General features: G+C 37.1%; 3 protein-coding genes across 4 annotated transcripts; 2 read left to right on the top strand and 1 right to left on the bottom strand.

Moving 5' to 3' along the window:
* The first annotated feature begins 1,087 nt into the window (after window positions 1–1,087).
* LOC110788635 (lysine-specific histone demethylase 1 homolog 3) lies at window positions 1,088–10,934 on the top strand. The gene is made up of 9 exons (XM_056837359.1): window positions 1,088–1,405; window positions 1,515–3,828; window positions 4,281–4,422; window positions 4,542–6,851; window positions 7,009–7,102; window positions 7,384–7,835; window positions 8,610–9,317; window positions 9,460–9,534; window positions 10,342–10,934. The coding sequence occupies exons 2-9, from the start codon at window positions 1,805–1,807 to the stop codon at window positions 10,405–10,407; spliced, it is 5,871 nt and encodes a 1,956-aa protein (XP_056693337.1). The 5' UTR covers window positions 1,088–1,405; window positions 1,515–1,804; the 3' UTR covers window positions 10,408–10,934.
* A 3,663-nt stretch (window positions 10,935–14,597) lies between these two features.
* Window positions 14,598–17,607, top strand: LOC110788636 (V-type proton ATPase 16 kDa proteolipid subunit). Its single transcript, XM_021993269.2, has 3 exons — window positions 14,598–14,814; window positions 14,936–15,221; window positions 17,155–17,607. The coding sequence occupies exons 1-3, from the start codon at window positions 14,733–14,735 to the stop codon at window positions 17,285–17,287; spliced, it is 501 nt and encodes a 166-aa protein (XP_021848961.1). The 5' UTR covers window positions 14,598–14,732; the 3' UTR covers window positions 17,288–17,607.
* Window positions 17,608–18,600: 993 nt separating this feature from the next.
* LOC110788638 (F-box/FBD/LRR-repeat protein At1g78750) lies at window positions 18,601–21,128 on the bottom strand. Of its 2 annotated transcripts, XM_021993271.2 has the most exons (5): window positions 20,969–21,127; window positions 20,281–20,380; window positions 19,232–20,143; window positions 19,011–19,139; window positions 18,601–18,912 (listed from the first exon to the last, which is right to left on the bottom strand). In XM_021993271.2, exons 3-5 carry the CDS (start codon window positions 20,138–20,140, stop codon window positions 18,652–18,654), a joined length of 1,299 nt encoding a protein of 432 aa, XP_021848963.1. In that variant the 5' UTR covers window positions 20,141–20,143; window positions 20,281–20,380; window positions 20,969–21,127; the 3' UTR covers window positions 18,601–18,651. The 2 variants fall into 2 exon arrangements, with proteins under 2 accessions (XP_021848963.1, XP_021848962.1); XM_021993270.2 differs by lacking the exon at window positions 20,281–20,380 and having other exon boundaries at window positions 20,969–21,128.
* Between the last annotated feature and the right edge of the window lie 4,444 nt (window positions 21,129–25,572).

Raw genomic sequence — 25,572 nt, 5'->3', positions numbered from 1 at the left:
TATGAAGCAAGCATCATATCAATTTCCTAAAACGTGTTATCTTTGTCATGTTTTCGTGCCCATGTATTACAAGGGGAGCATACTTCCACGAATAACATTTTTTAACACATTGTCAGGCTAATTTTCTTTCGATTTTGCTGTTTATTTTACAAAGGGAGCATGCACAAGACATTTCTATAACAAGTGACCACTAATGTGCCTATATAACCTAATTCAAGACTAATTACCCTATCAGTTTATATAAGTAATTTTAATAGTTAATTTTGATAACTTGGGGGACCACGCGCGTTCCAACAAATAGTAATTCAAAAATCAGGGCATACATAACACATTTCTACCTTTGCTTAACTACTATACTTTCGCGCGCTTTACTAAGTTAATTTAATTCGCGCGCTTTACTAAGTTAATTTAATTCGCGCTACCATCATATATATACATATTTGATACAAAATTGTTATCAACAATCACTGACATTAATGCACTTAACTAATCATGATAAATAGATATTCTTTAATTACACGTTATGCACGTACAACACTTCACGATTTCCAAATGCCAATTTCGTTTACCATTTAATACAAAACATGAACGTCCATTAACATCGCCCAAATCTCCTATTAACAATTACCATTCCTGCTCCCAACATGCTTACTTTCGCGCCACCAATACTTCCTTTTACAAAAAAAAACTATCCTAGATTACCGACATTAATACACTTGACAATATGCCCAATATTATACCTCTGTCATTATAAATTCATTACAACACTATCTAATTTCCAATGACAATATCATTAACCATTTAATACAGAGCATCCATTAACATATTCCAAATCTCCTACTAACAATTACCATTCCCGCTCTCAAGATGCTTAATTTCACGCCACTAGTATGATCTTATATAAAACTGTTAATGCAGATCACCATTTCCGCATTCCGATCATCCCTGCTCACTCCTCCGATCCTCACATGTTTAATCCACCATCCACCCCCACACAACACATTTTCAATAGTTACAAGTTGTAACTAACAACTATCATGATTCATCCATTAATTACCATAACATCAAATAGAATCAAGAAGGATAGTGAACAACAACACGAAGTACAAATCACCTTTTCCACCCTTCCCTCTCTCCTCTTCCCCCCGCTGACTCTACTTTCTCTCTCCTCCCAAAACACAAAGGCCTCTTCTTTTCCCTCCCAGTGAAAACACACACAAACACACATGCGTTATATTCTTCCCCAAAAAATCCATTGAGATTATATAATAACACCCTTTATATTTCTACACTTCAAGGTGATTTTTTTTTTCATTGCTGTATCAAAGCTTCACCATCTGAAGCTTCAGGCGCTCTTTGTTCGAGAATTTCAATTGGGTTTTTTTTGTTGTTGCTCACTTTCCAGGTAATTTCTGATCTCCCCTTTTCGTTTTTTTGGTGTTTTTATTTACTCAGGAACCCAAAAACCCTAGTTTATGAATTGTTGTTTTGTTTGTTTCATTGGCATTATACAGGGAAAAGGTTTTTTTTTGAAGAATTAGAATACTTCGTTTTAGCACTGGTGATTTGGGTTTTGTTATTGGAATTCTGGGTGTTGCTTGAAATGATTGAATGTTGTTGAATTTGCTGAGGAATTGATTTTTTTTGCTGAATTGTGAGTTTGAATGATTGGGTTATAGAGATAGGAAATGCCCTAACTTTGATTAGGATTAAAGGGTTGTATGTTTTTATCTGATCCGAGGTGTTTGGTTAGGGTTAGGACAGGAGGGTTGTGGTTTTGTTGAAAGTTAGGGCGAGGGAGAAAATGGATGGTGAGGACATAAAGGTTGGTCTCAAAAAGAGGTCTAAAGGGGTTGAGATTAATGTAGATTCTGATGATGATGAGCCGATTGGGTCGTTGTTCAAATTGAAAAGCAAGAGAAACCCGAAGAAGGCTAAGTTGGGATCGGATGGTGAGAAGGTTAAGGAGGTAGGGGTTAAGGGGGAGACAGTTCAGGTTGTAGATGGGGATTTAGGGGGAATGGAGGATACCTTAGCTAGCTTTAGGAAGAAGTTGAAGGGTCCGAAGAAAGATAGTAGCCCTGGGAGTTTAGTGAAGAGGGACTTGGTGTCGAAACTGGCCGAACTCGCAGGTGAATGTCTGAATAGTTCACAGAAGGATGAGAGTCTGGTAACTACGTTGGCCCAAGATGCTGAGGGTGGAGCTGGTAATGTGATTTCAGATTTAAATATCAGCCAAAAGCTAGAAAAGAAGCGACATGAAAAAGTTAAGAGGTCCAAGGCTGAAAAGAGTCCTGGTATACTTGTTGAAGCAGATGACATTGAGATGCTAGATGGTAAATCATCTGAAAACCAGGTGAAGAGACGGGAAGGTTTGTTTGGTCCTGAAAACAAACATAAGAAGAAGGGTACAAGGTCCAAGTCTTCTTCAGCTACAAAGAGTCACAAGGTTTCAGTAGAGACAGATGACAGTGAGGTACCAGACGACCGTGCATTACGTGATCAGGAAGAGGGGAAAGAAGGTCCATCTACTAGCCCTTCACATGACATTTTGACAGATTCTCTGTCCTCATTTTTAAGGAAGACACAGTCTGGTGTACGCAAGAAGCTGCGTCCTGCTTCTGGTTCAAAGTCTAGGAGGGGAGAGAAATTGCGGGATAAAGATCACTGTCCAAGCTCAGACGGTGTTTCCTTAGATTTTCAATATACAATTGGAAAGAATTCTATTTTAGATGCAAACTTTAGAAGTAATAGTCAGAAATCAGAAGATTATTTATTTGGTAGTGGTCGAATCAGCCCTATTGCTCCCAACAGTGAGGTAGCTAGGGATCAGGATTTAGACGCTGTAATTGTTGAAGAGTCTGGCAATGTACCAATCAGGGATCCTGTACATACTGATGGTATGATTACTGATATAAGTACGGGACTTGGTGACGATAGATATGGTGACACTTGCTTGGACCATTCATTTCCAGTGTCCCAATTTGTTGCTTGTTCTGAGAAGACAAGAGTAATATTCAATATTGGTGAATCTTGTAAGGAGTCTGAAATGATCCAGGAGCAGCCTCAGATTATTCCATCAGATAAAATCTGTGAAAAGGATACAAATAAGTTTCCTGTTGCAAAAGCTTATAACCATCACTCTTCGGGTTCCCCAGGTGCTCAACCCCAGAATGGAGGTGGGAATTCTGTACCCCTAACTTCCAGCAGCATGGTGAATTATGTTCCCTGTTCTATCTCCGAATCAGATTTTGTGGAAGAATTCTGTGAACCAACCAAACGTGAGGCTGCTGTTAGATCTGATATTGGCTGTACTCAGAATCATGACATGGTAACTTCAAGAGCTGATCAATTGTGTGCTGATAAAAGTAATGAAGGTGATACCCCCATCGGAATTGAAATCAATGAAGGAGCGAACGGATTGTTCTCCCCGTCCGTCACACCAGATGAGGATGGCGGTTATCAAGAAGATTCGGGATGCTTTCCCGAGTCAAACAACCAGTGTAATTCTGTGCTGAATGACCGTGCTGTCCGCAGAGCTAAAAAGAGGAAAGATGGCGATATGGCGTATGAGGGTGATGTTGCTTGGGAGGTTGTGATGCACGAGCAAGGTTCTCTTGATTCCTATCATCCCGTAGATAGAGGCCAGGGCGTTCAGTCAAACGAGAGATTTAACTCCTCTTCAACTGCGGATCCTGATTTTGAGGTTGGTGGAGCTGCTGCAGTGTCAGTTGGTCTAAAAGCTCGTGCAGCTGATCTTGTGGAGAAGATCAAGTTCAAGGAGGTCTTGAAACGCAAAGGTGGAATGCAAGAATACTTGGAATGCAGGTTAGTACTTTGTTTAGAACTGGATCGTTGTAGAGTTTCTTAGAGTGCTAGTTGATTTTCAGGGTGTTATTAGATTCGAGTGAAGTTCATTCTCCCAAATGTTCTTTATTGTGATAAAGTTGTCAGGTGCTGTACCATGGTTTTTGTAGATAATTTTGAGATATTTAATTTTTGTCGTGAATTTATTTTTAATTTCTTTCATGTTGGAAAGCCAATAATCCCATTGGAATGTGGAAGTAGACATCGTGGTCCTCTTGATTCATGTATTTTGTTCAAGGCATACTTATGAAAGACATGATTTATGGGAAACAGTTCTTGGAAACCATTGCTGTCAATTCCTATTTGTCTAACTCTGAATGTCAGTTTGATAAAAGTATTAGGATTTCCAGAGATATGTCTGCATGTCTCTTGTTTGTATTTGTTATTGGAATTTTTGGTTTGATGCAATGCAGGAACAAGATTTTAAGTCTTTGGAACAAGGATGTCACCCGTGTGTTGCCTCTTGCTGATTGTGGCATTGCTTTCACTCCCGCTGATGATGAACCTCATCGTGCTTCCTTGATGAGGGATATCTACTCATTTCTTGACCAAAGTGTGAGTAGCAATTACTGGATCATAATTACTTTAGCGTTCCATCTTTTCTTCCATCATTACTTTCACTTTCTTCTCTTCTGATGTTTTCCCTTGTCTTTTCTCACAAATACTTGGAACAGGGATATATTAATGCTGGAATTGCTGCTAACAAAGAGAAGGCAGAGCCCACTTCAGGGAACTACAAACTGTTGGGAGAAAAGAAGTTCGAAGGGGGTTCTGGGGCTTCTGTTGCTGACTCAGTAGATGGAGTATCCTTTATCCTCGGTCAGGTCAAAAGCCTTGATACATTTCCTAAGGCAGAGGATGGTGTTGCTTTATCTGATGAGAACCTCCCAGGAGAAGCTGTGAAAGGTGGTATTGAAAAAGTACTTGATCTATCTGTTGATAAAGCTGTGAAAGGTGGTATTGAAAAAGTACTTGATCTATCTGTTGATAAGCAGCTCGATGAATGCCAAGGTGTAGGGGAACTTGATGAGCAACGTATTGATGTGAAAGCATCTAGAGAAATCGTTGAATCGGGCTTCTTGACTGCTGACATACTTGGGAAGAGTCTTGATAATGCTGCAGACACTTCTCTGCCATTGACTCATGAGCATTTGGAGGCCAATGCATGCGACTTGGAAAACAAGAAAAGGATCATAGTTGTGGGAGCTGGCCCTGCAGGTTTAACTGCAGCGCGCCATTTGCAAAGGCAAGGTTTTTCTGTCACTGTGCTTGAGGCTAGGAGTAGGATTGGTGGTCGGGTTTATACAGACCGCTCATCACTTTCAGTGCCTGTGGATCTCGGGGCGAGTATTATAACAGGAGTTGAGGCTGATGTGGCTAGTGAAAGAAGACCTGATCCTTCATCCTTGATTTGCGCTCAGTTGGGTCTTGAGTTGACAATACTAAACAGTGATTGTCCACTTTATGATATCAGAACTGGTCAAAAGGTGCCTCCTGATGTTGATGAAGCTTTAGAAGCCGAGTTCAATAGTCTTCTTGATGATATGGTGTTTGTTGTTGCAAAAAAAGGGGAAAGTGCTACAAGAATGTCTCTTGAAGACGGTTTAGAGTATGGTCTTAAAAGACGCCGAAAAATCCTCTCTGGAACAGACAATGGAAATTATGGGATGTTGCGACCATTGACTGGAACTTTCAACCATGAAAAGGGCTCTGAAGGCTGCCATCCTGCAAAGCAGAATGATTGTAGGGATGAAACACTTAGTCCTCTGGAGAGGAGAGTTATGGACTGGCATTTTGCTCATTTGGAGTATGGGTGTGCAGCGTTGCTAAAGGAAGTATCTCTTCCTCATTGGAACCAGGATGATGCCTATGGAGGATTTGGAGGTGCGCATTGTATGATTAAAGGAGGTTATGGTGCTGTTGTGGAATCTATAGCTCAAGGACTTTCCATCCATTTGAACCAGGTGGTGGCTGACATTTCTTATGGTGTACTGGGTTCAGTAGGATCAGATAGTTGCTCACACAAGGTAAAAGTGTCAACATTTAGTGGTAATGAATTTACCGGAGATGCTATTTTGATTACTGTGCCACTTGGGTGCTTAAAGGCTGAATCCATTAAGTTCTCCCCACCATTGCCGAAGTGGAAACATTCAGCAATCCAGCGGCTGGGTTTTGGTGTTCTCAACAAAGTAGTTCTGGAATTCCCAGAAGTTTTTTGGGATGATAGTGTGGACTACTTTGGAGCTACTGCTGAGCACTCTGACCTTAGAGGCCGCTGCTTTATGTTCTGGAACATTCAGAAAACAGTTGGAGCTCCTGTTCTCATAGCATTAGTGGTTGGTAAAGCAGCTAAAGAAGGACAAAATTTAAGCCCCTCTGATCATGTAAATCATGCTTTAAGGGTTCTACGCAAATTATTTGGTGACACTTCTGTTCCTGATCCCGTTGCATCAGTAGTGACGGACTGGGGAAGAGATCCTTTTAGTTATGGTGCGTACTCTTATGTTGCTGTTGGGGCTTCTGGCGAGGACTATGACATAATAGGTAGACCCGTTGAAAACTGTTTGTTTTTTGCTGGTGAAGCTACCTGCAAGGAGCATCCAGATACAGTAGGTGGTGCAATGATGAGTGGGCTGCGAGAGGCAGTTCGTATAATTGACATATTGACCACTGGTAATGATTACAGAGCTGAAGCAGAAGCTGTTGAAGCTGCACAGAGACAATCAAACAGCCAGAGGAATGAAGTTAAGGACATTACAAGAAGGCTTGATGCAATTGATCTCTCCATTATCCGCTATAAGAGTTCATCAGATAGATCCCAGTTTTTTGCTACAGAAAGTTTACTACAGGATATGTTCTTTAGTGCCACAACGTCAGCTGGAAGATTGCGTCTGGCTAAAGAGCTATTAAGTCTTCCTGTTGAATCTCTGAAGTCTGTTGCTGGGACTAAAGAAGGGCTCAGTATACTCAACTCGTGGATACTGGTGAGTTTTGTACTGGCAATTCTGTCCTTCGTACAGAAGATCGACACAACAAATGTTATTGCTGTATATTTTCTTTGAAGTCCCTACTCCCTACTACTGAAAATTAGAGATTGTTTGGATCTATTCTGGTATTTAAGATTTCTCTTACATATTGCAGGATTCCATGGGAAAGAATGGAACTCAACTTCTGCGTCTCTGTGTCCATATACTTGTTCTGGTCTCTAGAGACTTGGTAGCTGTCCGGCTGTCAGGTATACACAAGTCCCCCCCCCCCCCCCCTGCTAGGTGTTCTTTGTTCCGTGATAGTGATGGTTTCTGTATTTCTTTTAACAAAATTATAGGTTTGTGCTTATATTGCAATCCTCTTTCAACTGTTCCTTTTCCTTCAATTAAACTCCTGTCTGTTCCTTGCAGAAATAAGGTTTTTGTGCTTTAACAGTGATATTAAGATGATTTGTGTGTTTTCCTGCATAAGAAGTATGGCAACTTTCAGTAGATTTCTCATATGTAAATACTATGGTTTTAAATGTAGGTATTGGAAAAACTGTCAAAGAGAAAGTCTGTGTTCATACTAGCCGTGATATACGCAGCATCGCAAGCCAGTTGGTTAACATGTGGATTGAGGTTTTCCGCAAGGAGAAGACTACTAATGGTGGCTTGAAGTTATTGAGACACATGACAAATTCAGATTCTTCAAAAGCGAAAGGGAAAGATCCAGGTTCGAGGAAACCTCCTATACATGTGCAGCATTCTGCAGCTGGAAATAAGGTCAATCCGAGCTCAAAGAAGCTAGCTGTAAAGCAAGTGAAACTGGAAACTGGGTTTGGCTCAAAAATAGATGCTCGATCATCAGCATCACAAGTTTCAAACGGCGGACCAGGTAACAAGTTAGAGGAAGATGGGAACGTTCCGTTGTCTGAAGAAGAACAAGCTGCTCTTGCAGCTGCAGATGCTGCTCGTGCTGCTGCTGTAGCGGCTGCTGAGGTTTGTTGCCTTCCCATCATTTATGCTTTGAATCAGCTTATAAATGCAAACATAATCAGCTTATAAATGAAACTTACAAGAAGGAGACGGAAATGACAATGACAAGAACTTTGAGTAGGAAATTAGAAAGGAATACTTTAACTTGTTTAGCAACTAATACTTCCTCTGTTCTTTTTTAGTTGACGCACTTTAGTTTGGCACACATATTAAGAAAAGGTGACAAAGGAAGGTAATAGACAAAAACACCCCTATCCAGTCACACACTAACCATGTATACACATACCCCACATACTCACATACCCATGTAAGGTTGAATTAGGAAATTCACATTACAAAACTTACCAAAATAAGAAGTGTGTCAACTGAAAAGAACTTTCTCTAAAAAGTAAGTGTGCCAACTAAAAACGAATAGAAGAAATATCTTTTAAGGGGAATTATCATAAATGATGAGGGCTTTTAGCTAGTGAGCCTTACGTAAACTGCAGACACAGAAGAAATAGCAGGAAGTATAAATGTATAATGCTTTGCTTTGTAAAGGATTGAGTTAGTTCCATATAGCAAGAATTAAAGATAAATTTAAAATGTAATACATAATAACAACTCAGATATTTGTTTTCTAAACTGTCATCACTTGTTTATATGCTGTGTGTTTGGCCTTTGATCATCTTCTCTTGTCTTTGAATGGGGTAAAATCGGGTATGCTACTGTTGATTTAAAGGAACTGCTTGTTCATCATTTAAATATTCATAATTTACTTTTGTTGCTTATTGCTAGGCTTATGCATCATGCGAAGCTAGAGTGAGCATGATGCAATTACCCAAGGTACCGTCTTTCCAGAAGTTTGCCAGACGAGAGCAATATTCACTAATGGACGAGTCTGAGCGAAAAAGGTGGTCTGGTGGTGTGTTGGGAAGACAAGACTGTTTATCAGAAATAGACTCGAGAAATTGTCGAGTTAGAGATTGGTCTGTTGATTTTTCTGCCACATGTGCCAATCTTGACAATTCAAGAATGTCAACCGATAACTATTCTCAGCGGAGCCATTCCAATGATATGGCATGCCAATTGAACTTGAGAGAGCATTCTGGAGAAAGTGTGGCTGGGGACAGCACTGCATTTACTAAAGCTTGGGTTGATTCTTCTGGTAGTGACGGGATGAAGGACTACCACGCCATTGAGAGATGGCAGTGCCAAGCTGCAGCTGCTGAGTATGAATTTCAATCTTCCGTTCATATTGAGGATGAGGAAGATTCAAGCACAATGTCAAGACATGTCACAAGGAAGACAGAGGGACTGGTGAATGAGAGTTCTGTTTCACAGGTGACAATAAACAAGGATTTGGCTGCTGACCAACACAGAGGAACTGAGCATATTAAGCAAGGTGTTGTGGATTATGTAGCTTCACTGCTTATGCCTTTGTATAAAGCTAGGAAGATTGATAAAGATGGTTATAAGTCGATAATGAAAAAGAGTTCAACGAAGGTTGGATACATTTTCCCTTCAATAATTTCTTTATATGTTATCTCGCCCTACCAAAATACACAAAGGGAATTATTTGGGTGCCCCACAAATGTTTTTTAGTGCAACTCACAATACATTGACATCATTTTTGTCACCTTTCCAGGTCATGGAGCAGACAACTGATGCGGAGAAAGCAATGGCTGTCTGCGAGTTTCTTGATTTTAAGCGCAAGAACAAGGTGAGACTTAGTTTCCCTTCAGCTGTTGCCTTAATACTGAGTTTTTCCTTTAATCTGATTGTGAGGCTTGCCCCTATTTTTCTCCCTCTTTTTTTTGACGGACTCCCATAGTTATTCTTGCTGTTGTCTTTTTTTTATCCAAATTCTTCTATTATTATAGATCTAAGTGTTATTCCTTCTGCTTCTCAATAGTTGGGTTTTCCCAAAAAAATGGCCTAATACTAAATTAAATAAGTTAAACGTTGTACTTTTCTATGTTACTCTCAATGGTACTTTTAAGTTTTAACTAAGAATTTTAAAGAAAGACTACAATGGTGGGTTGAGATGTAAAATTATGATAGTGAGGGACAATTCTGGTAATTATAGTTGTATTCTTAAAAATGACCCCCAACCAATTGTGACCTACTTGTATTATTTAGGGACGGGGGAGTATTTTTCTTTTTGTTGTTGTCTTATCTTGCTCTTGTGTCCTTTTCTGCTCCTATAAATTTTTATTTCTTTTTGCATGTTAACCCTAGCATACAAAAATAGGATTTGATATTTTTCATAAAAAAATGTAGAAGCTAACTGGGGTCTGTCTTCCTTTGAGAATTAGGACTTCTTTTGGATGCTCTGCAAATGGTGGCTGAAAGTTGCACTATTTGCCCTGATTAATATACTCGAATATGCTTAGGAATAACAATGTTATTTAAAACAAAAAAAGAGTAACAGTGTTCTAATATGATTATTAATAATATAATATGAATGGCTTCTTTATATCATTACTTGTTTACTTTTATATAATATGTTTTGGTTGATGAATCGCAGATTCGCGCTTTTGTTGACAAGTTGATCGAGAGGCACATGCCAATGAAGCCAGTAGGGAAGCCTTGATGGGCTGCAGTAGTATGCAATACACACAAGCCATCATAGAAGTTGGTGACCTGGGGATTGTTGGACAGCGGACAATAGAAACCTTGGTTTGACACATCTATTGGCATTTGCTAAGACAAGTTGCTCATAGATATTTTTCATGTAAAGGAGAAACAGATAGAGAATTTCCTGTTGTCTAATTTGGGTGGATTTACGCAGCTTATCTGGCCTTGCTGAAGTTATTGTGAAAATCTCACGGAAGTATTGTCTGAGCTTTGTCTAGGCCTCTGCTGATGATGTGAAGCAAGTCTTACGACCTCTTCCTTGTCTGCCAAAGAGACCAATTCCATTTGAAGAAAACGTGGTTTTTGAATGCATTCTTTTCTTCTGCATCAGAATTGTACTCTCAGGGTGGAAAAGAACACCCCAACTTCTTTTTTCTTTTTTCCTTTTGCACAGGGATTATTCATAGATGAAAACCTCAGTTTTGTCTTTTAACATTGTACAGAATAGAATTGATTCAATTAGTATACAACATCTTTCTTCTCTCTGGGAAGTTCATTACTTTCATTAAATATTTTTTCCTTCTCCCTTTTGAGCTTAGAAAGCAAGTTTTGTGGTGGCTTTGGGAAACGAAAACCTTTTCTGCTTCCTTGGATGTTTTGATATGCCCATCTTCATCATGGATGCATTTTTTGAGGATATGCATGGCTGCCTGCAGAGGTATCTTTTGGCTTGTTCACAAACCGGATTTGCATAAGAGGATTGTGGCACAAGTGAGATGCATACGAGGGAGGGACACTCACTAACTCTGATCTGGTGAGAAGAGGTGCTTGGCCCTTGGTGCTGTTATTTTCACCACGGTTGTAGGTTGAAAGTTATGTTTGTTCCTTTACAGGTTGAATGACAATGAAAGTCGTGTATGTCAATATTTTATCTGGTTTGTTTGAGTGACTGACTGTCTTGATTTCATGAAATATATTTTTGAAGTCTATGTTACTTATGGACTTCTTTCTTTTCCATGTCCCTTTTTCAGATAGACTTGATGGAAGTCATTATTTTGGAAAGGATGGATTCAGTATGTAAACAAGCTAAACCAGTCTGAATCTGCACAAGGTAAGTGGAAATAGAATTATTACCTTAATTTTTTATCAGGAATTGTGTATATTTGCTTGGGTGGACTGGGGAGGTACATGATGAAATAGGTAATAAATTTTTTTAAAAAATTCTATTTCTGCTTATACTTATGGTATGTAATAGTTTGATGATACAAGATTCTAGTTCGTTTAGAGAAGATATCGTTTCATAATGAGACCCTTTATTTTGTAGTAAGGCCATTTTAATCCCTCTTCTTATCACTTAATTTATGTTGTGGCATATTAGGAATTTTAATCATAAAGCATTACTCTATTAATAGGAAATGTGACAACTTCTCCCAGGCATCTAAACTAGTATGTGACTATAAACTCCACGCAGAGGGAGTATATTGTATATTGTAACTTTGTAAGTAATGAAGTTTAGTCATTGAGATATTGATTATTGTAAGTAATGAAATTAAATCAATGAGATACTAACTTGCGATTCATTCATTTGTCACTTGAGGCTCAGCGCTGCATGGCAAGAAGAGAAGAGTAAGAGTTACACACTTGTACTTGTGGTTAAATTAAAATAAAACAGATGTTACTGTTTTAATTGATGCGAGGATGATGTAAGATTTATGGCTGTCAAGTATTTATTCATCAGAGTTCTGAAACAAATCGACAAAGAGGAGGAGGACATGCAATTCTTTCATTTGCAGAGAAAAGGAAACTGATCTGTAATTGACGGAGAACAGAGAAGAGTGCACGTTATGGTTTGTTTAGCAGCCATATCAGGAAATAGTTGAAGATGACAAGATGTTAATATGTATGAACCACTATTTTTTACCTGAAAGTATTTCACAGTTTTGAATACAGATAGACGTTGCTGGGACTTTGGGAGCTGCTTGACGTTCTGAGTAATTTTCTCTGACTAGTTTATGGTTATTTTTGTGAGCGTTTGATTTCAGGTTAGGCATTCCTCACCGCTGTTGCGACTTCTGAGTATTTGTAATGGTAATATTGCCAGTCAGTGTAAAATTCCATTGAACTTTGAGTTCTTGATTATTCCCCTGTTTTTATCACTTCCTAATCCGTGTACAGTTTTTATTCCCAGAATTAATTGTTGTCATGTACTCCGTAGATAGTATAAATTGAATGAAACATGACAATTATATTTGAATGAAAAGGACTGCTGAGACGTTGGGCCTTGCTTTTTTATTGGCTTTTGGAACACATGTCTAGTAAATGGTTTTTTGTTGGCTATAAAGTCAGCTCTTAAAAGCTTGTAAGACTAGCTTTTTACATTGGTGGTTGGGTTTACATTTTGTATGAAACAATTAGTAGCCAAAAATCAACTTTATCAAAATATTTTTAGAAAATCTGCAGACAAACAACCAACATAAAAAACCAACACAAATAGTCGGTCAAACCAGCCAGGTGAACCAACCAACAACCAATTGCCAAACAGGTTGTTGCCTATGGCTAATTGGCGTTTGGTGTACCAATCGTAAATGAACTTTGATTTTGGGTCCGAATCTTTGTCCCACTCCCACATATTTTGTACAATTACTTGTATTATTCCCAAATTTTTGGGGTTTATAGCATGCTTGTTGAGTTACGCTTCGTGGCTTAAGATGCTTGTGAGTCGAATAGTCGATCACAAGATCTTTCCAACTATCTTGTGGTATTGTCAAATTTTCACTTCTTTCTTTGTCCTCTAAGGTTAACATGTTAGCAAGTATGCCTCACATTGGTTACCACCCCGACATTCGCTTTCTCTTGTAAGACGAAAACTACATCCAACAGTGGGTTTGGCACGCTAATTTCTAATGGGTCACTGAATTGTGCAAGGAAGGTCATTTCGACAAACAAGGGGCCGACAGAAGTAGAACCTACTGTCCTCTCGGCTATCAATGTTTTGTATTTTTGTTGTATTAGTCTCTAACTCTCTAAAGAGTAAAGACCCTAATGTTCTACTCAACCCGTCTCTTAATACTCGCACCGGTTTGACCGGTTTGGAGTTTAAGACTCTTGAATTGACTTATTAATTTAATGGGTGTTAGTTGATAGCGTGGTATTTTTTTAATATAGTTAGTGGAAAATGTGTAAGGGGTGGGAGTGGTGAGTGGGGGTGTGAATTTTTAAATGATTTTTTGTAGGGAGTATGGGTGTAGGTGGGTTAGTAGGTAAGCGTCAGAAATAATATAATATTGGTAAAAAAAATCATTTAAAGAAGTGGTGTAAGTATTAAGGGAAGACCCGAAAAGAAAAGCGGTGCGAGTATTAAGGGACGGGGGTAGTTTAGTTTATTGTACTTACTTTCATAATGCAAATTTATCCTATGTCAAAATAAATAAATAATTCTATATTGTCTCCTATCATCCTCTAAAATACTGGAGTAGTTCGTTTTTATTCTCCCCATCCTACCTGTAAAGTAAGACAATAAGTTCCAATTTTCTCGATCATTAACCATTGTTTCTAAAGAGTGGCAAATTTTTAATCGAATGATCCATTGATCATATTCATATATAAACTTCGGCACATCCATCTAGACGAAATATAGATATCTTCATATTAGAATGTTTGTTTTCAATGAAGTATTGGCCTAGTATTTAACACTTAGAATGTCCTATACTATTTTTTAAAATATCGTCCATGTAAAACTGTTACCTATTCAAAATCGCTATCGAGTATCGATGTTAGTTTTATAAAAGCTACTTCCGTAACATTTTTAAGGAAAATTTGTCAAATACAACCTAATAAAGTTTTCTATTTGCCAATTACAACCTCAAAATTCTATTTTTGTTAATTACAACCTTAAACTTATCCATCCATTTTAAATTACAACCCGAAATTATTTTTCGGCAAAAATCACCGAAAGATGATGTCATAATGTCATTAAAAAAATTAGTTACATATTTTCTATAAAAAATTAAATCGATAAATAAGAATTAAAACTTAAAAAAAAAAAAAAAAATTGGTTTAAGTAATTTGCAGGGAGATTGTTTTGGGCTAAACTTACAAAACCCCTCTACTTCTGATTAGCCCAAATACAACTAGGATTAAGTCTACCACGTGTCCCTTTCTCTCTCTTCCCTTCTTTGATAAAAAGCTTTTGATCCCATCCAGAAAATCCTGATAATTATTGATCGATTTTCTCTCTCCTCAACCCCAGAGAAAAAAAACCAAAAACGCCAATTCGATTCGCCATTGTTGTACCTCCATCTCTCAGATCCAATCTCTACAAATTCATTAAATCAATCAATCATGTCTACTGCAGTCTTCAATGGCGATGAAACTGCTCCCTTCTTCGGCTTCCTCGGCGCCGCTGCCGCTCTCGTCTTCTCCTGTATGTCAAACCCTATCTCAATTGTCTTTTTTCTTCAATTCAAACCTTAATTTGCATAGATCTAGGGTTAATTTGATCGAATGATGATTTTTGATTAATTAATTGATTTGATTGCTTCTAGGTATGGGAGCTGCGTATGGAACCGCGAAGAGTGGTGTAGGAGTGGCGTCGATGGGAGTGATGAGGCCAGAATTGGTGATGAAATCGATTGTACCCGTTGTTATGGCTGGAGTTTTGGGTATTTATGGATTGATTATTGCCGTCATCATTAGTACTGGTATTAACCCTAAGGCTAAGTCGTACTACCTCTTTGATGGTTATGCTCATCTTTCTTCTGGTCTTGCTTGTGGTCTTGCTGGTCTCTCCGCTGGTATGGCCATTGGTATTGTCGGCGATGCCGGTGTCAGGTATATATCCACTCTTCTTCTTTTGTATCATCTCGCTTGATTATTGATAGCATTGATTGATATAGTTTAATTGAATTTGTATTATTTTTTTTGTTGTAGATCTGTTTGAAGTTGTTTCCTTGAATATCCTGTTAGATTAGGTGATAACTGTTTTTGAATCTGGGGAGTATAAATGTTGAAAATTTTGTGTTGTGTGGTGCACTGGTGCTAAATGTATGTTTTTTTTGCCGTCTTAGTTAGTTTTTGAACTATTTGTTAAGGTTCTTAGGATCTAGGCTGCAATGGCAGTATAATAAGCTTGCCATTATGCGTTGCTTTATTAAATTGTTGATTTTTAGTGGCGGTGAGCTGTTTAATGGTTAACTTCAAATGTGGGATTGAGTGGTTCTTAGCATCTGTTGCTGGCTTGCTGGAATAATTATTAATTGGTCTGAATTTGTGGAGGTTTGTCATGGTAAGTGTTTGATGAGGTCAATGCTACATGTTTGAAGAGTATCGCTAATAAGGAAATAGTCTTCACATATTATTGTAGCTGGAAGGTTTGTTGTTGACTTGGTTATTTATAAAATAGTGGAAGCATGACATTGGTCTCATCTAATATAATATGCATCTCTAATTCTCTATTACTAGATCCAGTTATAGATCATGAAATTAAGTCCTTTTGCACTTCAATTTTCTTCTTGTAGCATTGAGCCATTGATCATAGTTAAGTTAAGCCTTTGACCTGTAAACCTGCTGGCAGTACCTTCTTTATGCTCGATGATGAAAAATTGGGCTGTTAACTCCTGCTTTATTTTAATTCTTGATAAATTGCGATTATTCCAACCTGATAATGCTAGCCGACTATCTTAAACCTGGATGTAAGCCATCTAGGGATTAATCTTTTTATACTTTATTCTTTGAATGATTTTCCTGCACACTGTTAATTGGTTTGTGTTTGATCAATTTGTTCTTCCCTGATAATATATTTGTTGTTTTATACTATCAATAATTGGAATTGGGAATTATGATTTTTTTTTTCCATTTAATTTGTTAGCCTTAAATAAGGCGGACTGGTTTGATTAGAGTTCCGTTGGAAGGGCCCTTTACTGAAAGTGTCTTATCACTCTTATGTACTCAAGTAGTCAAATGTTAAATTTTGTGATGCTACAGCTGTCATATTACTATATGTCAAAAAAATGAAACATTCTTCCAAGTTCAAAATATAAATTAGGAAATACTCTTTCTAGCTTAACTTCCTGTAGGTAAAATAACTCCTATAAGAACCATTAATCGGTGGCCTATACTTATTTTAGCCATAATTTGTAATTCTGTGGTTCTGATGGGCTTGATTTTTCATTGTGCCATACGAGCACTTAGTTTTAGTAATCATCCCCCCCTCCCCCCCCCCCCACACACACTCACTCCCACCCTTTAGAATTCTTTCCTTTTCCTTCACAGCCTGTTTGGGCCGTCTTGTTATTTTCCTGTTTTTTCTTGAGTTTGGTACTGCCATAGCATAAAAAAAGAGGCTTGATTTTCAGCTAATGAACTCTCCATCTCTATTCTTTACCATGGGTACTTTGCATTGCTTTTTCTTTTGATTATCTGATTTTTAGTGTTGTTTGTTCTGTGTACTGTGCTTCTTTATGAGATACGCTGTAGTGTACATGTATTTCGATGTTTACTATATGTCCAGTTTCTCTCTTATGTTTGTAAACTCCTCTATGGTTCTCTCTTATGCTCTTAACTTGGTTGTAGACTTGTAGTGTTATTTCTCTTCCTTCTTTTTAATTCCTGCCCTGTTCCCCCTTTTTCTGTGAAGTGATTGACTTGGTAATAGGTAATATATCTACTGCGACTCCAAGTTAAGAGCATGGGGGTTCTCTGTTATGTTATCTTTGGTTTTATTATTTTTGGCCACTTTATCTGATGGACTAGTTGGTTGTTGCAGAGCTAACGCCCAGCAGCCCAAGCTTTTCGTTGGAATGATCCTGATCCTGATTTTCGCTGAAGCTTTGGCTTTGTACGGTCTGATTGTTGGTATCATCCTCTCTTCTCGTGCTGGTCAGTCAAGAGCCGACTAAAAGAGGTTGACCTATCGATCTATGTTGTTTCCATTGCCACCGCTGGAGATGTAATTTTTTCTTACTCGGACATTGAGAAGGGTTACTTGGCATTCAAAGTGGCTCTGATTATAGTCTTATTGTTTTGAGTTGTGATTGGTGGTTCTACATGGAGATTGTTAAAACCCAAAATGTAGAGAGTTTAATAGTTAGTGGGTCTCTTCCAAATAAAGTTATGATGTATCATTATTTTCCATCTTTGCGCTCCTGGATATGGAGATTCAGTTTGGACATCCTGTAACATTACGTTTAGATGCCAAATATTCTTTTGAGCTTTTTCATTCTTGGATTCGATATACATAATTTAAGTATCAATCTTGTTATCATTTAGCTTTACTTGTGGATGAATAATTGTGTTTAGCTTCTTGCTACACGCCTACATATATCTTATTGTTGCTTACTATTGATTGTCGACTGAGTATGAGTATTAATTTGTTGATTTGATTAGGAAGTCATAGGCTTTAAGTGGGTCAGGTTCTCAATTCTCAAAGGCTGGTAGCTCACCCTTAAACCGAATATTTTTCATGCAAGTTAATGTTCAAGAAACCATCATATATTAAGATTTGCCGGCCTCAATGAGCAAATCTAGATCATCAACCATATAATCTGCTACTGCACCTTGGATATTAAGGTACCTAACATTTGCTGCTTTAATCATAATACATGAAGGTGGACATTCATTTTGATCCGCGGTGTCAACTATTTCTAATCATATTAAGCTCAGACTACGCAAAGTGTCTCATTGAAACCATAACAATCTTCAATTAGGAGCTCTTGGACAACATAATATCAACCTCTCCAGCAATGTATCGATCACCATATACTTCTATACCAGAAAAGTGGATGAATCGATCTCAAGGCCGGGCATGGTAAATGATAAAACTCTTAGCACACCTGGAATATGCATTCCTCCTAATTTTAAAACAATGAAGCTCTTACCACAATATAATTATGTCTGGGATTTGTAAATATCACACCAATAAACTTGCAAAAGATACTAATTATGTCTTGGCCTAGTGATTAAGACTGAAGGTCTGTGTAAAATAAGTCTTAGGTTCGAATTCTCCCGCCCCCATTTGTAATTTATATTTATATTGCCCTTGTGGCTCAGATAAATTTAATATAAAGCGTCAAACTTAAACAATAAAAAGGGACAGTTAATTTTATTCTAATATTTGTAAGTCTTCGGATTCAAATAACCTTCGGATGCTCAACAGGCCGGTACTGGGTTAGCTCATCAAATTGGTGAATACGACTGCAGACAGAACAGAACAGAACAGAACAAATAAGCTTCTTGTAATTAACCTTTTGATCAACAGTTCCTATCAGTACAGATGAACAACTTTAACTTGGCAGATTGGCGAGGATCTTGGAAAATCCAATAAACGTTGATAAACAGCTCTCTCGTGCTGTATAATCATAGGATACAAGTTCACTTTCAACTCCTTCAAGGCTGTAGCAACCTTCAGTATATGCTCCACCACTTTGATATGATGTTTTTTACGCAAGAAAACTTCGAAACTTTCAAGGCACGACATACAACCAGGCGCAACTTTAGTATAAAAATCCTGACCCAGCAAATCTATCTGATGAACAAAACACCAAACATATTTCAAACGATCAAATAACGAGACACGATTCTTAAAGACAATAGACAAAAACCCCCCAAAAATTATGTGCTTACATCCTCAAAGATCAAAGATTTCAGATTGGGAGCACATTCTAAAATCTCATAGGTAACTAGATCAGCGGTAAGCTGCAAACGGCTCAAATTTTCAAAGGGTGGCATATCATTTTCAAAACAATAAATAACCTGCACACAATTGAACAATTCTAGTTAAAAATTAGACCAGTTTAACAAATAAATAAGTAGCATCATGTAGTTAACAGAAAAGTGAAACTTACATCAGGTCTTCCAAACCGTAGACTTGTCACCCCAGAGAGCTTTCTAATAAGCTCAAGTGCGTGTTCATCAACAGCGTCATACCTTTCACTGTCCCAGAGATCAAGATTTGCCTCAGTGAGCAACTTTAGTTCATCAATGTTATAATTTGCCACTGCATCTTGGAGACCAAGGAACCGAAGATTTGGTGCTTTGATAGTAATAAATGGTAATGCATCATCACTTTTAACAGCGGATTCTTTTATTACTAATGATTCTAAGATCGGAGACTCTACATAGAGTGTCTCCTCAAAACCATAACAACCTTCAATGAGCAGCTCCTTAAGAGCAGTACAGCCTAATATCAACTTCTTTAGAAATAGATCACCGTTAAGTCGAAGGGAAACTAAGTGGAGGACTTTAAGATTTGGCAGATGAAACGAGTCTCCCATATCACCAATCGTAAACCCTCCTAGTTTTAAAATCACGAGTCTCTGACGAGAAACAAACTCTCTAGGACAGTAAAAAGTATCACTGCAATTAATCTTGATGCTAAGCTCACTAGTTTCCCGCCCTTGTGCAGCACTCACCCATGACTTAGCACTTTCATAATCTTGTGTAGAATAGGAATTAAGGGTAAAGCATCTTACATCAGGTACATCATTTCGCGACAGAACATTATCCACAAAATTTCTGTAATGAATTAGTTGTTCATCACTCAGATCTTCATGTGACAGATAATCAGGCATCTCGGAAAAATCGAGTGCAGGGACATCTGGCCAAACATACTGCCATCTTTTCGATAATATGCTTGTCGAAACAGCAGTCTTGGTAGGGAGATAAGATAGAATATAGCTAATAATCGCATTAGGTAAACTACTGATATAATCAACAGGCCATTGATCGTTTGGGCTCGACATTGTCACCTTCATACACTGACAACAACATAAACAATCAAAAACAACAACTACTAGTACAATTTCATTAAAAGGCACAACCAAATGCAATGTATACAAACATAGCAAAATCACAACAAGTCTATCATGCATTTGAATTTGAAACGGCTGCCCACCTCTTAAGCCGTATGAAGGTAATGTAATTACTACTCCCTCCGTCCCTTAATACTCGCGCCGCTTTCCTTCTCGGGTCGTCCCTTAATACTTGCACCGCTTCTATAAATGGAAATTTATACCAATATTATATTATTTCTCACACTTACTTGCTAACCACACCTACACCCGTATTTCCTACAAAAAATCATTTAAAAATTCACACCTCCACTCCCCACCTCTTACACATTTCCCATTAACTATATTAAAAAAATAACCAACTATCAACTAACACTCATTAAATAAATAAGTCAATTCAAATGTCTTAAACTCTTGACCGGTGCGAGTAGTGAGGGACGGAGGGAGGATTTACTACTACTGTAAAGTATACAAGTATGTTTATACAGGATCACGACGCGCAACCCGATGACGAGACCAGTTGCGCGCTTTAGTAAAAGTTTAGAAGCAAATTAACTCTAACTAAATGATGATCCCATAAATCATTCATATAGTATTTGGTATCAAACAATCAAAATTAGCATAGGTATTTTAGTATTAATCATATGCAGAACAATTAAGTAATTAAATAAACCCAAATTACTAAATCATAAATGAAAGCATCCAACAAACAGAGGAATTACAGGGAATTCAAAAGATTAAAATCAAGCAAAACAGTAAAATTGCTACTAATAAAATTAGGCAATAAATTACCTCCAGTAAATCTGTCAGGGATTAGAATAAATAAATTTAGGGTTTCGCCATCTTTAATTTATTAGAAAGAACATAAAATCGAGATTTAGGGGTTTTTGGAGGTATTGGATAGGGTTGAAATAAAACACAAATTTAGGATCTTCCTCATTTCGCGAGCTTTTCCAAGTTAATTCATTGATTGGAAAAAATGGCATTTTCGTAAATAATTGATTATTTTATTACGAAAATGCCATTAAATGTGGATTGAAATACAGTGATATGTCATCACATGTGGAACAACATGTAAGGTCATTATTGTATTTTCATAACACATCAACAACTATATAATATACAGTCAACAACTCACAATATACAATAAATTTCTATTAATAAACAATCTACAACTATAGATATACAGTCAATCAATTACCAATATACAATATTGTATTTTAGTAATTCATTAGCAATCATAAAATATACAATCAACGACAAGTGGTATACAATCAACACCGAGTAATATGCAGCCAATAACTACAAATATACAGTCAATACCTACAAATATACAGTCAACACTTAACATTATACCGCCTACAGTTTTCAAGCAAAATATTTACGAAAATGCCATTTGATTGGAATTTTTTTCCAATCACTGAGCTTAACTCGAAATTTCTCTCATTTCGCTCTTAAAACAAAAGAATACGTTTCCTCACGACAAAATAAAGCCCGGTGTTACAAAAAATAGTAGCAGCGGTTAGCAGTTGAGTAGTGGATAGTGGGTAGCCATTAAACTTATTTTGTCTGAAATAAGTCAAATAAGTCAAACAGAACAAAGCCTTATTCTAACCTGAAAATTCTATATTATTAAAGTAGAGTGATGAGTAATAAGAGGCCTCCAAAATCTCAATTCTCAAACCACAACTACTCCACTTCATCATCTTTAATTCTCTTAAATTAAATTCAACCAAATATGAAATTACCAAAGCATGAAAATAAAATATCAACAAGATGAAAATAAAATACTAACAGAAAAGAAAAATATTAAAACTTTTAGTGAAGTTAAATAATAATACTAATAAAGAAGGAAACTATAATTAATATTACCTCCGTTTAAAAAGATATTTACAGTTACTATTTGCACGGATTCCAATGCAATATTTAACTACCAATTTATCCAATTTCGTATGTGAAAAATTTATAAAAACTTGATATTCTGAAAATACATCCTGAGACCAATTTAACAAGATCTTACATGTAACGTTTTGATGTGTACAATGGTGAGAATTTACGGTCAAAGTTTTTATAATTTGGACAAATTTTTCAAAGCGTAAAGAACTTTCTAAAACGGATGTAGTACTCTGTTATGAAATTAGGGAGAAGGGAAGAGAGAGAAATGGGCGGTTATCATCTTATTCCCATCAACATAATATGTACACATACGTACATTATATAGGATAAAGATGTCAAGGGTATAATGGGCATCCACAATACAATATATTTATAATACTCCCCCTTGGATGTCCATTATCTAAAACAATACAATGGCCCTATAATGTACATGAAATGATGCCGCATTAAAAACCTTACTAAGAAAACCCTGTGGGATACAAACTTAGTGAAGGAAAAGAGTACAACACTCATCATTATACGCTTGGGATGTTGCCTCGTTAAAAACCTTACCAGGAAAATCCAATGGGACAAAACCATGGTTAAGGGAAAAAGAGTGCAACGCGTATTTTCTCCCCCTGGTGAATACATCACTTGAGATCTTCAAGTTCAATGAATATAATACCGTTGATAACTTTCCAAATATAGCAACATGAAGCTCTTTGGAAATTGTTCTCCACAATTTGACTTGAATTTTCAAATCTTCACTTGTATGCACTAGGTGAGTATTTATATCACCAAACTTTTGAAAATAATATATACCTGAAATAATATACTTTCTTGTACATAATATTACAAAATGTATCCTTTCACATTAGACATATATAAACCTTCTTCTGGGGGTCATAAGTAGTAGTAATCATCAATGCTGATCAAAATTTCTCTAGTCATACTTTCATGACAATATATGATAAATAGTAATGGTCCAACTTAGGGTATAATGTAATTTATGGTTCTTCTGGACCATAAAATAAAACTCAATTTAAGGAAATTACATACTCTTATCTTATAATTTTAAATCAACTCATATTTGTACACGAATTCTTCCGTAAATAAACTAATATGTATATTTCATAATTCTCAGGTACTCAAACTACTGGTTGAGACGACAGTTTAAAAACACTCTTCAAGAGTCACTAGTGGAAAAAACCCCTGTTGTAGCCCCCTTGTTGAGGGGGGCATACATAAGCGCGCCTCAATAACTACTTAGTCAACGCGGGTCAAACATTATAAAGGGTTGTTATAGCGAACATTTTTATTGTTCGCTTCGATAACTATTGTTGAAGGGGGCATTTAAGTGTTTGCATCAACAAAGTATCATCTGTTGACGCGTACACTCCAATGTTCGCTTCGACAAAGTTAGATAGGCATATACTCCAAATTTTAATTCTCTCTCCTCCTCATTTCTTCTGTTAGCCTGGAGGATTCCTTTCTCTCTCCTCTCTCCCCTCTCATGGTTTAAAACTTCTCAAACCCTCCGCCTCTTTCGTCAACAACTCGGACTCCCTCTTACTCTCCTCAAAGTCGGACTCCATGGAAGAGTTGCAAAGCTAGGGTCTCACCGCCGACTTCTCTCCCTCCTCAAACTCGTCGATCTATCTCCCTCCTCAAGCTCAACCCAATTTCCTCAATCGTATCTCAATTCAACCGCTATCTACTTCGTATTCTCGAGCAAGGCGGCGGTGTTGTCTCAAAATGATGTAACTCTTTCATCTCTCTCCTTCATCTTTCCTCCATTCTTCAATTCTTTTAGGTTTTTGATTTTTCATATTATTTTTTATTAATTTTTTTTATTTATAATTTAGGTTTTTGATTATTTTGTTGATTTTAACGAATTTTAATTTTCTAACTGGAGGTGGCGGTGGTGGAGGTGCGGCTTGGGTTTCGGTAGGTCGTGGGTGGTCAGATTATGAGGCACAAGCAGGTGATGGCTGTGGTAAATAGATCTTCTTCTTCTTCTTGGAACTACTCTCATCATCACCAATTAACGCTTTACAATTGTGGTGAATTCGGGTTTTTGATTTTAGTTTTTTTTGTCTCTGATTAGTTGCGGTTGTGCTGGTGGTTTTAATCTGAATTCATTGATTAGTTTGGATGCATGATTAATTTTTTGTTTTTGGCAAGTTTTGGTTGTATTCTCTGATTAGTTTTCTCTGATTAGTTGTCTCTACTTAATTGTGTTGGAGTTTGGACTTTGGAGCATGATTATAGTGGTGGTTATATTTTGTATTAATTTTTGGCAGGTGTTGATGCTCCAGTCACACTTTCATTCTTCACTTATTTTGGTTTGACTTCAGTTTACGGGAGTATCATGCTCTTTAGGCATAAGAAATTGGTGGTATGTTTAGTCTTATTTTGGTTTGCCTTGTGTCTGCAGTTATGCAGAAGTTTGAGAAAATACTCATTACATAGGAATCTGAGCATGTCTTTCCCTTCCCTGTCAGGAGGACAATAACAACAGTAAAGGATGGGTTTCCTATGCCTTATGTCCTTAGTAGAAGAATTTCTTTTTAAGTTTAGCATCATTCAAATTGGAAATTATACAAGCTCATTCTTATTCGAGTGAGGTTAGTGTATCTAATACAATCAAACTGTGAGCATAATAGGATTCATGTTTAGTCTTATTTTGGTTTGCCTTGTGTCTGCAGTTATGCTTATATAAATTTGAGAACTTGTAAATAAAATTTGGTATTGTTAGCATGAATTCTTATTAGTGTGCCCTTGAATTGTGTTTTGCTACCTCATTGAACGCCTGTTTGTTTGAGTATTTCATTCTAGTATGAGAATTTCCTTGAGGTTATGCAGTTATCTAGAATTTTAGATCTAATACTGTTGTTATGTACTAGAGTCCATTCAATGTTTTTGGCTGTTGAGCTCATATATGTCGAATTGACAGTCCTTTTATCCTCTTTATTTCCTGTATAACGTTAATGAACTGGTTGAATTCTTTATAAGCCTTACTAAAGTAGTTGAATTTGATTGACACTTACTTATTACTTTTACTGGATGCTATTCTTATTGGTAATGTTGTGTGCACTACATGTAGCTGTAGATATGTTGGTTATAATTTGTATTTGCTGCTTTCAACTGTCACCCATAAAGCAGATTGGTGCTTTTGTACCTGCTCTGTGTCCGAAGGTGACTAGATTAGAACAATCCTCAATGCCATTGTCCTCGTTAGATGAATCAACTCTCACGTAGAAGCCTGCTAGAAGGCACAACTATGAATATAATCAATCGTACTCGTTACAATATTGTACATTGTACGGGTATGAGAAATTATCTGTTTCTAGTGGATCAGCATGTAATGGCATCATTTTAACTCTTTCAGACCACCTGGCAAAGCTTTGCGTTTTATTGTTATTGTTCACTAGATGATGTCTTGCTTTTTTTTTTGCAGGTGTGTAATGGATGGTAGATTAATTAGTTGGAAGACAGGAAAGCATATGTCGTCAATTTGT

Source organism: Spinacia oleracea, chromosome 2 (assembly GCF_020520425.1).
Source record: "Spinacia oleracea cultivar Varoflay chromosome 2, BTI_SOV_V1, whole genome shotgun sequence".
NCBI classification, from domain to species: domain Eukaryota; kingdom Viridiplantae; phylum Streptophyta; class Magnoliopsida; order Caryophyllales; family Amaranthaceae; genus Spinacia; species Spinacia oleracea.
The sequence above is the reverse complement of the archived record's forward strand: the minus strand, read 5'-3'. Positions and strand labels throughout refer to the sequence as shown.